The following is a 12,029-nucleotide window of genomic DNA, read 5'->3' as shown; positions in this document are numbered from 1 at the left end:
GAGAAGTTAGACGTAAAAAAGTAAAATCAACTTCCAATCTTCAGTAAATGAAAGGCAGTAAAGCACAAGCATTCTGGAGAAGGAATGCTATATAGCTCTGGCATAGCAAGTAAAAGATATTCCTTCAGTTGAATAGGACCCTAATCGCTTTTATTTTGTAAAATTTTCTGTAATCCAAAAATAATCTAAGTAATCATTTCTAGATTTGTATCAGTGTAAAAATCTAACATAGATAATAGTTTTAAAAGAGTTCTTGAACTAAGTTTCCTCAACTATGAAGCCTCTCAAATTTGAAGCTATATTCCACTTCTAATTGTGGTATCTCATTAACAATTACAGTAAGCTTTCTTTATTAATTTCTGGCAACTTAACTTATTTAAAAGAAAACCTCATATTTTAAGCATGTTATGATCCTGTCCAGAAAAACAATACCTAAAAACCTCCGAATTTTTTTTAACTTAGTGAAATAATTGATGGACTATCTCCAAACTGTAATATAAAAAGAATGCCTATGATCAATAGTCAATATATTTAAGAAGTCTATGTCACAATTTGGTAAATTCAGCCTTTTGGCCAAATTTGGCCCTTCTACCTGTTTTTCCTAGGGTCTCTGCATTAAAAATGTTTTTTTCTTTTCTTTTCTTTTTTTATAAGTTTGTCTTTAATTCTACCTCTTAACAAAATTTAAAATATATACTATCTGGCCCTTTAGGGAAAAATCTGCATATCCCTGCCCTGTATCATTATTTCTATTATATATAATCCATACCCCTAAATAGGTAACTTTTAAATATATATACTAGCCCTGACCACCTAGTCATCTAGAAAGTTTTCGATTTTCACCCTCCTTTTCAAAAGCTATAAAACAAAACTTATTTGACAGGTAAATTTCTTGATTTTCTATCTGTTAACGGTATTCCCCTGCTCACAAGCTGAAAATCACGTATCTTTGACACCTCATAAACTCCTATGTTTAAATCCTTTTTACATTCCATTCTTTCTGTAAAATGTCTCCTTTGTCTCCATTTCCCCTAAAAACCCTGGCTCCAGCATTCTTTTCCAAACCTAGACCTGAAAGTCAATTATTAATTGGTGTCCCTAAATTTAATCTCATTCCCTCCCCTCACTTAAAAGATTCATTTTAAATATCACTATTGCTTTAATTTATATCAAATAGTACATACATAATATTACTCCCAAATCCTTCACTTTACTAAAGCAATATTTCATAAAATTAAACCATTTACCTACTGCCTTCCCTATTTTTGCTGCAGTCCCATATTAATGCTATGTCTTAAGGTACAGTTGTTGAGAACACAGGTTCTGGAGTCAGTCCGCTTGGATTTGAATCCACCACTTAGTAGTTGTGAAAAAGTAACTTAACCATACTGTGCCTTTATCACGCACACATCAGGTGAATTTAGTAACAGTACCTAATAATTCACTGAGCTCATACGAGAAGTAAATGAATTAATACCTACAAAACATTTTAACAGAGCCTGGTAAATAATAAGCCATCAGTAACTGTTAGCAAATCTTTTTTTTTTCTTTTAAAGATTTTATTTATTTATTTGACAGACAGAGATCACAAGCAGGCAGAGAGGCAGGCAGAGAGAGAGGAGGAAGCAGGCTCCCTGCTGAGCAGAGAGCCCGATGTGGGTCTCCATCCCAGGATCCTGGGATCATGACCCGAGCCAAAGGCAGAGGCTTTAACCCGCTGAGCCACCCAGGCGCCCCAGCAGATCTTTTTTTTAACAACTTTTTTTTTTTTTTAACTCAAATACTGTTATTTCCTTTTCAGGTCAGGTTTATGATGTTTAAATGAATACTGTAGATAAAATGTTTAGAATATTTTTTGGAAAATGACAAACATTTAGTAAAAGTGGTAGCTACTTTATTATATAAGCTGTCTGCTTAGACATTTCAAATGGATTTCCAACCAGCACACCACCATTTTCCTCTTTTCTCTACCTAAGAAATCTATTCTGAACCCTTGGTTTGTCTTACTGAACATCAAGATCAGCCTCCTGGTCACCCAATCTGCTTTAGTCTTAGTCTCTCTTTATACCAGGGGTCAGAAAACTATGCTCTGACCCATTAACCAAATCTGGCCACCTGTTTTTTAATGGCCTGGAAGCTAAGAATGTCTTTTGCCTTTTGTTTGTTTGTTTGCATTTTTAAACAGTTATGTAAGTACCTATATAGTATCCTTGATTTTGTCTTTTGGTCCACCAAGCCTAAAATATTTACTATCTGGTCACCCTTTTAAAAGAGTTTGCAGACCCCTGAGGTTCAGAGAAGACACAGCAAAGAGAAACCAAACATAGGTCAATGGAAGAGAAATCACAGAACAGGAAAGGGTGAACAAACTGCTTAACAGAAGCATTAAATCAAAACAAAACAACAAAAAAAACGGGTACCAAGAAAAGTCAACTGGATGTGACAAAGAAGAGGTCACTGTTAACATCAGAGAATATAGAAATAACACTGGGAGTTAGATTTCAAGGCATTTAAAAGTGCAGAGTGCAGGAACAGAAACAGTGGGTAGGCAATATTTATTCTGAAAATTCAGCAGTAGAACAGAAAACAAACAGGCAAGTGGTTAAAGGAAAAGCAAGATCAAGTGAAGGTTTCCCCTTGGGGTTTAGAAAATTACAGAATGAGGTAAAGGGAAGCAACTTTGGTATAAGATTAATGAAGTCAGGTGTCAGATATGACTACAGACAGAATGAGACTAGTCACCTCTCTTCATTAAAGAAAAAAACAGGAAAGGATACAATATGTTGCTATAAGGAGAAAAGGAAAATAAGAAAAAGTTCAGATTTAATCATTTTACCATCTCCAGGAAAGCAAGAAACAAAGTTATTTACTGAGAGTGACAGGAGTGTATAGAACTAAAAGCAGAGAGAGAAAAGATTTAAAAATAATTTTTCAAGTAGAATAAGCAACAGAACAAATAGGATACAAAACGATGATGGGATAGTGAGGACCCATTTGTCCTTGAATATAAGAGCAAATGAGTTAAAAAAAAATTTAAATTCTCAAAATAAAACTTAAGTACCACTTCGATTTTCATATGGTCTCTCATTGGTACTGTCTCCCATTAGCATTTAGAGCTATATTCAAAAGCAGTCAACTGTAACTTCAATGTTACATTTTACACATTCAATTGTGAACCAAAAACATTTTCTCACATATAGAATAAAATTACATGTGATTTCTACACAAATAAGAATTTGTGTAGTACGAATCTTAGATAGAAATATGATACAGAAGTAAAAGCATCCATAAGCAATCTTATTCCTTAAATTCCCCCAAAGAATTGGTTTGTTAGTCTTCTCTAGCATTTATCACATCCATAAAAACTGAACTATATTTTGGATAATTTTGTTATGTGACTAGCTGAGGATCAAAAACACTTTTTGAATTTTACTGAAAATACTCTGGATGGAAATGATGTTAGGACATATCATTTTCAGACAGTATACTGAATATAATCCAAGCAGTCTGGGACATTTTATCATTAACAACGAACTATGCTGTAATACAGTGCTACAAATGGTAGTTGTTCCAATCTGTAAGTCTGCTTCATTTAGTAAATAAGGCCCAGATGGTTCTGAACGGTGCTTGCATTTTACAACTTTCCAGTCTTTTCCCTAAATATCAGAATGTTGTCATCTGTAACTCCCTAACATGCCTGAGGAACAAAGCTCTTTACCCCTAATTTACTCCTTCTAAACTTTTACGAACTTGGAAATAAGATAAAAAGGTTTGCTAAAATGTTACAGCATATGCTTTAGGATCTCTGCTGGCTGCTCATAGATGCTTTATTTGTAGGGATATCAGAGGAAGCTCCTTCTGCAAGGAGCTTAATTTAGTCTCCTGATAATTACCTTTATGTTTTATCTTCCTCAGAAAGCTGGTGAACACCAAGGGAACAGGGATCATTATTTCCATTTACAGAGTACCTGGCAGAAAGTCTGACACTTAGGAAGATTTCAACGAATCCTTTTTGAATATAACAAACCGAAATCAACTAAAGAGCTAATACTCCTTTTATTTTCTCAACATCATCCACAACAAAAACGTCCAACATTTATCTTAGGTAAGTTTTTTGGTTTTTGTTTTTTGTTTTTAACCTTTTAAGCAATGTCAAGGCTTAGGGACAGAAAAACTGTGAAGGAAACCTCAACTGCTCTAAGAAATGGTCAGTGGATGGCACGCCTCTTCCTTCACTTAGACCCAAGGTTAAAATGTGCTGGCATGGTTAAAAGGTTCTGTTAAACTCAAGATCTTGTCATCTAACAGTTACTAAAGTTCTCAGGGTATATTTCAAAAGAGCAGGATGTTAACCTTAGCTCTTTGGTCTAATTCCAAGTCTGGTAATTACATACTGCCTATTAAAATTCCCCTTGCAATTCTAATTTAATAAGGTGGTGTTCAGTTCCTGTCAAACAGCTCAGAGCAATTCTACCAGCTGCAATGCTTATTCCATAGAGTGTAATGTTTCAGATATGATTAAGTGATCATTTGAAAAAGTTTTCAGGATGGAAATCGATCATGCATTCATTCAAATACTTTTCACTTTTAAAGAATATATGAACTATGTATTTTTTTAACTATATTTTTAAAAAGTGGCCAAAATTTCTATAACTAAAAATGTAACGGTGATTTTCGTTAAGTTCTGGATAAGAGGGTCCTATTTGTAGCTATTATAATATAAACATCACAAGAATAATTTTCAATTACAGTATCTTTAAGTTTTACAAAGCAAAGAAAACTCAAAAAGAATCTCAGACTCAAGTTAAAGGGTATTTATACTTTCTTTCTCAAGACACGCATTGTGTAGTCACTTTGTTTCCCCATTTCTCAGTCTGCTATTATCAGAACTCAGCAGGACTACGCATCAACATCAAGTAGATGAACAAGTGACAAAATGAAACTAAGTAGGAATGTATGGTTATTAAATTTCAACCTTTATCTGACAGCATAGTAAAAGACATTCTGGCAACTGTGATCCTTTGCAGGGAGTTGAGGGCAGAAGAACTGGAAACAGCATAGAAATACTCCTCAATCCGTCTAGACTGTTGGAATTTGGTCTTAAACCTATCTCAAGGCTTACAGATCCAAAAGGGAGTGGAATCCTAGGTAAAATCATTATCCTTGAGAATTTATTCTGTGATGGTAGTCTTAAACAAATAAAAAATCCCTAAGTGTTTCTGGCATTCCAATGTTTCTTAAAGACTGCTCCAAAATTAGTTTTGTCTTTTAAGGCCAACTCAACTTCAGGTTCTGTATATCAATATATTACCAAAAAATGAAAGAAAAAGAAGTTTCTACTAACTGTGTTTCCTTCCTCTGTATATTCTATTTGTAAAAAAAAATCTACCATTATTCAGAATACTGGTGTATCACTTAAGGAACCAAATTATAATTAAACATATTAAGACAACACCCTATAACCATTCAAAGTCCACAGTCATTCTAGGCAAATAAAATACTAATCGTACACACACACACACACACACAACACCAATTTAAACGAAGAGCCAAGAAAACTACTTTCGAGGCTGATAAATGATGCAAAAGTTTCACCAATTTTATTATATGACATTAGGCCTGACTATAAAAAGCAAAAAAAAAGGGGGGGGGGTTATTTTTGATTAGTGTGTCTCCAAAGATGAAGGCATGTCCAACTTAAATTATTTTCTTCAAGAAAGCAAAAATGTAACTGGAGTAAAAATGCAATAATCTTATACTTTGAAAAAGATAAATTATCTAAAATGGTAAGTTGACATTATTATTTTTTAATAGTAACCTAAGAGGTATAGTAAAGGTTCACAATCCAATCCAAAAATCTTAGGGCTGAGTATGTTTTAAAAGTCAGATTTTTCCTGCTGAGATTTAGATGTATTATTTAATAATTCCCAGTGGGGTCTAACCCCAAAACTCAGTAATCAAACACTCATATTTCTGCAATAAATGTTAGGAATGCTTCAGAAAAAGGCCTCTTGTTAGTTCAGATCCAGATCTGCATCAAATAAGTTAGTACCAATTAAAGTTCTGATTTCAATTTCCATTTTAAAAAGAACTTTGTGGATTTTGCATAAAAGACTGTGGGCCTAAATTGAAAAAACAAATAAGTTAGGGAGAAGTTCTTAATGAATTTTACCCTTAGACTTAAAAAACAGTAGGTTATATAAATATTGTCTGCTAGCCCTTGAAGTTTACAACTTCAAGACAGTAGTAGAAATTATATTTCAACTGTTTCTACAAGTTACTTATGCTACATTATACAAGCTTTATCCTATGTCCAAAGAAAACCAAATACATTTTATTAATTTTGTGACATGAAATATATAAAATGTATTCATATTTAAGAGGAAAAAATTCTTCCTTTGTAGTACTCTCTAGTTAAAAAAAAAAAGTAACCATTATTTCTACAAGTCAGTAAGATCTTGAAACTGCACTGTAACTGAGCAAGATCTGTTCCAATTAGCTCCAAAGTCTGTGAAAATCTGGACTCCAGGGTAATGAAAAGTCAGAAGCTGGACAAAGAAATTTTCCATTTCTCTCTTCTTTTTATGGTCTTACAGTTTGGGGGGGGGGGAAGATTCTATATATGAGGAACACAGAATGCTTACTCTATGAAAAGCTGTGGGACACCTGGGTGGCTCAGTCAGTTAAGCATCTGACTCTGCCGTGGGCATGGAGCCTGCTTAAGATTCTTTCGCCCCCTCTCTCTGCCCATCCACTCCTCAACTCCACACCCTGCTCACGCTCGCGCGCTCTCTCTCTCTCCCTCTTATAAAAAAGAAAAAAAAAGTTGTACGTTCTCTTGAGATACCCATTTGTATTGGGCAGTAAGTAGAAATGCAAATTCCAGCTGCAGAATTTACTAGCTTTGTTACCTTGGGAAATCAACTTTCCTGTGCTTCAGTTTCCAGGTCTATACATGGGGGATATAATATATACCACACTGAAGTGTGGTATATATTTTTATATATACATTTTACCTATAAATAGGTAAAAAAATAAACCCAATGATAAAAAGAGCAACAAGGGGGCGCCTTGGTGGCTCAGTGGGTTAAAGCTTCTGCCTTCCGCTCAGGTCATGATCCCAGGGTCCTGGGATCGAGCGCCACATCGGGCTCTCTGCTCAGCAGGGAGCCTGCTTCCTCTCTCTCTCTCTCTCTCTCTCTCCCTGCCTACCTCTCTGCCTACTTGTGATCTCTGTCAAATAAATATATAAAATCTTTAAAAACATAAAAATTTAAAAAAAAGCAACAAAAGGTACAGAGAAACAGGTGACATTAATAAGTACTGGCAAAGTTAATACAATATTATCAAAATTTTCTGTGATCTTAAATCACTTTTTAAGCCCAGGATGAATTAACACAGAATTTTTAAAAAAATATAATAAATGTTTACCTTATAGTTTATGAACTGAAATACAATGAATATGAAATACTAACAACTGAAATAATTAGTATCTTTGTCCTTTTGTTAATAACTAATCATCATGATCTGAAATTACAATTTCTATAAACTCCTGAAATGCCCCAAAGAAAGTTTCTGTAAATAACTAACCAGCAGTCTGCATGCGTGGTTAGCACTGAGAAAATAAGAATATTTGGCCAAAGTACCTAATTCCCTGACCATGTCAAAGAGCCATCCATCAAACATTATGGTTAGTAGAAATAAACCACTTTGCTTACCACACAATGTGACAAAGTACAAAATCTTACCTATCTTCATCCTTGTCATACAGCTGGTAATAATCTCCACAGCCATTCCAAAAGGTGTTATCCACCACTTCTTGCCTTCCTGCTGTGGCTCCACTTTCCGCTGTTATTTGGTTATGTTCTGTTTCCCTATGCGTAACTCTTGAGTAAGGTGGATCCAAGAACATGCAGTCATGTTCTCCATCGTAGTCATCACATTTTATTAATAGGTCATCTGAGCCGTTTTCCTCAACTTCCAAAGCCTCCCTCCATCTCTGAACACTTCTTTGTTTAGCCTCATGCCTATTAAAACCTGTTTCTTGGTCCACCTGGCTTGAACTTACCAGTTTTCTAACTTTGGGCCTCACTACCTGTTCAGGAAAACTTCCCTGGTTCTTTCCCTTATCACTAGTATTTTGTTCACTGCAGATATGCCCAGGAGCACACACTGCATCTTCAGCTGCGTTTTCTCTCTGACTCTCCTGGCTAGTATCATTTTGTTGTTTGTTTCTAACGACTTCATCTTCAGAAGAGGACCTCTGAAATTCCTGATTGTTCTCATTGACAAACTCAGTATCACCGGTAGAACTTTTGACTAAAGGTGCTGAATCTAGCTCTTCAAATTCATCTCTTACTTCACAGTTAAAAGAGGGAACTGGTGGTGAAAGACCAGTGTATGCCTCTACCTCTCCATTTGCCAACTCAAATATTGTATTGCCCAATGCTTCCTGATAGCCACCACCTTCCACAACTTCTGCAGAAAGCTGAAGACGGTCACTGGCCTCTCCACGCGTGCCATCTGGATCATAAGAGTCAGTCTGAACCAATGAAATTCCATTTTGTACACTTGAAGCATTGCAAGCTTCTGTAGTATATTCTCCCTCAGAGTGATTATGAAGATCTGTACTGCTTCCTAAAGTCTCCCTGCCCTCCTCGCTATGATGTACTGCAGCAAAGGATGGACTGCTCTCAGTGGTTTGATTCAATGTTGTATCACAAATGGGAATTTCTGTTTCACTTTTTTCAAATAAAGTGTCATTGGGTAAAGAAGAATGAACTTGATCCGATGGACTGGAACCTTCATAGAGAATAAAGAAAACATATTTGGAGACATTAAATATAATTTGATTTACTAATGACTACTTAAGCAGATATTATACTAATAATTATGCGCTTGAATCTAAGTGAATTTCTCTGGCAGGTACTTCTATGCTCCCACCCTTAACTGAGAGGGCACACCGATTACCCTATGAGTTCATTTATGCCATTGTATAGCCCTTCAGTATCCTCTCCCTCAGATGTCTTTTGGAGGTTTTTCGCCTAAATCCTGATACCTAAAACATTCTGTAAAAGACATTAAAAGGAGAGGCATAAGTCAAGTCACAGGGTAACCAATCTGCCCTCCCAGTTGTTAGGGTGCACAATTCAAACTTAACTTCTTTTATTATGGGCAGCTAAAATAACTGCAACAGTACTTTTCAGAGATAAAAGAACAGGTTACAGATCTAACAGAAATGAAATTCGATTGTGTTTGATGTCAATTCAGAAGATTATATCTCAGTTCCCAGATATATAATATTAGATTTCTACTCCCAAAATGGATTCTTATAATGCATCTATAATAATGAGTTAACTTTAGATACATTACAGCTATGACTGCAAAACAACAAAAGTCAACAAGTTGAATCTCTTTGCCATAGTCTGTCATATCTTGAGACAAGAATAAAATCATATCTATTCTATAAATCACTTTAAGCTTGATTACCTTTTATTACTACTAATGTAATAATAAAGAATGATGACATCTGAGTTTTGCTGGAGGATATGCCGGTTTGTTGGAACAAAAATTTATAAATTATAAATAACTAAAGAGCAGTCTCATCATATCAGAGAAAGTCTTCTTTAACAGAATGAACTTATTAGCTAATAATTTAGGCTCTTATTTATAAATGACAGTAAAAATAATCTAGAATTATCAAATTTGCTCAGGATAAGAAGATGACCACAGTCCAGCCCAAAGATGTGTAATTAAAGTACATGGATATATGCAAAATACTTTCCCAGACCACAGAATAATTAAGAAATTTTAATTAAATAGCTATTATTTGACACTCATATTTCATAAAATGATTTAAAAAATCAAATTAGCCAACCTAAATTATTTGGAGATACAATTAAAACAAAAGAGCTATTAAACATAATATGCAAGAAAAATATATTCAGTTCACATTAAGAAGTTTTTTTATTGAAAGCTGAGGATCTCCACTGGCTGAGGGATGTGATAAGGTAATCACTGCCATGGCAATGTAGTTGTATTTTAATGACTGGCTGTATTCTATTTTCATCTATGTTTAATTGTATATAGTATTAATATTAAATTCAATTAAAATATCAAAACAGAATTCTTGAGAGGAAATGTAAAATATCTGTATTCATAGACACATAAAACCCACACACAATCTCAAATACTACAAGATCAATTCCTACATGCTTATTGATAGCTCTTATATAATCCCATGTTGCACACCTGAGGAATTTTCCTTCGGAACATCATCTAGTTCCAACACTTCATAGTCATCACCAGCCCGACCTAAACTTCTTTCATGCCTGGTCATACATGGTTTAAAACTGACATATGCATGTCTTCTTCCATATCTCCTGCCTGTGATTGTCTGATATCCTCCTGCTGGTTTGGGCCAGGCAGCCTTGCTGGATTCTTGATCCATTGCTGAAAAACAGAGTTAAAAATAAGAGAGGCATACAATGACTTTTATTCTCGTGACATAATAAATGCTATTACTTGCCAAATCATATGCTACTGAACATTCAGTACACCTTATTAATACTGTAAAACATACCTCAAAAGTAAACATGAAATATTATGAGAGTTATACGCCTCTTTACCCCCAAAAATAGCTTTTAAAGTTTGGTACCTTTAAAATATTTTAGATTTTTATGATGTAACCTAATAAAAGCAATTTTTCATGTGCAAAATTCATATACCATACTGCAAAAGCTCATTAAGGACTGGACAATGATCCTCCAAATTATCTAAGTAAAGTACCTTATGTATAACTCCTTAATACTTACTTGAATTACTAGTACATGAAACGATGGTTTCAATTTCATTAAAAGTGAATGCATTCCTATCCAAGGTAATAGGTAACTTCTTTAACTGGCATGTGTACTATCATGAAGAACCAAATGGACCATAATAAAACATACTCCAAATATTAGGGTCAGATAAAATTCTCCAAAAGAAAACAGCAATGAGTCAAGTCAAAGACATGCTACCTCACCTTCCAAAACTACCAATGGTATACACTATGGTAGCAAAACCCATCAACATTTGAACAACTTTAATACTAAGTTCTGATGGCTGAAGGATATATAGTAGTAAACAGTAGCACCTTTAACTAAGAACATTATCACATCTATATATAAAAGGTATACATTTCTTTAGTCAATTAGATTTTACATCTATTATACAAGAGGTAAAAAAAAAAATTTTCTCACGGTATATGAAACAATTAAAGGAACAATTACATATTTTTGTTTTATTGCATTAAAACAAATATAACTGCTTCCAAGCACAGATAAAAAACCACATTATTTATAACATAGAGTAATCAAGTTTTACATTGTTATTTAATTCCTGCAACAAACTTATGAGGTAGATACTGTACTTCATTTTAAAGATCAAAAAAAATTAAAGTTAAAATTCAGTATTTAGTAATCATCCAGTAACTGAAGAGTTTGACTCCAGAACCAGTACCCTTAACAACTCCTCCAAAGGAATAGTCTCCAAAATGGAAAGCACAATAGTAGCCAAGGGGGTACAGAAAGAAAATAAGAATTTTTATTTATACATATTTTCATATCAAAAATTGGAAATTAAGCTTTATATTCAATATACCAATCAAAAATGGCCTTAAATTAAGACCATGACTCCATGTCATGTACACTATTCAAGGTATCTAGAGAGAAAAATACAAAGTCCTCAATGTAGAGGAACTGACAAACTCTGCTTACCTGCTGGCTCTTTTTCAGTATACTGTGACATATATGGCAGTTTTCTTGTGCCCAGTTCAGTGCAATTATGGATATGACTTAGTTTTTACTCACACAACGAATAAGCTGCAGAAGATTCCTACAAAGAAACCATGGATTAAACAAAATAATAATACAGAACACAAAACAAAAATGGCAAAACTAATACTCCTCCTAGTGAAGCTCTTTGTTAGCCCCGTAATATCAGAAAAATACAATGTGACCTGACAAGTCCACAGAAACCTTACAACTATC

The 12,029-nt window shown here is 34.3% G+C and overlaps 1 protein-coding gene across 2 annotated transcripts in view; it reads right to left on the bottom strand.

The window, feature by feature from the left end:
* PJA2 (praja ring finger ubiquitin ligase 2) overlaps positions 1-12,029 on the bottom strand; it is a 70,160-nt gene that overhangs the window by 35,640 nt on the left and 22,491 nt on the right. For both annotated transcript variants that reach the window (XM_080804851.1, XM_080804852.1), the window contains 3 exons: positions 11,757-11,874; positions 10,252-10,452; positions 7,749-8,802 (listed from right to left, as the gene is read on the bottom strand). In XM_080804851.1, the coding sequence (XP_080660977.1) occupies positions 7,749-8,802; positions 10,252-10,452; positions 11,757-11,787 (1,286 nt within the window). In that variant the 5' untranslated portion in view covers positions 11,788-11,874. The remainder of the gene's footprint in view (positions 1-7,748; positions 8,803-10,251; positions 10,453-11,756; positions 11,875-12,029) is intronic.

Source organism: Martes martes (assembly GCF_963455335.1).
Source record: "Martes martes genome assembly, chromosome: 5".
NCBI classification, from domain to species: Eukaryota; Metazoa; Chordata; class Mammalia; order Carnivora; family Mustelidae; genus Martes; species Martes martes.
Note: the sequence above shows the minus strand (reverse complement) of the source record. Positions and strands in the feature narration are given on the sequence as shown.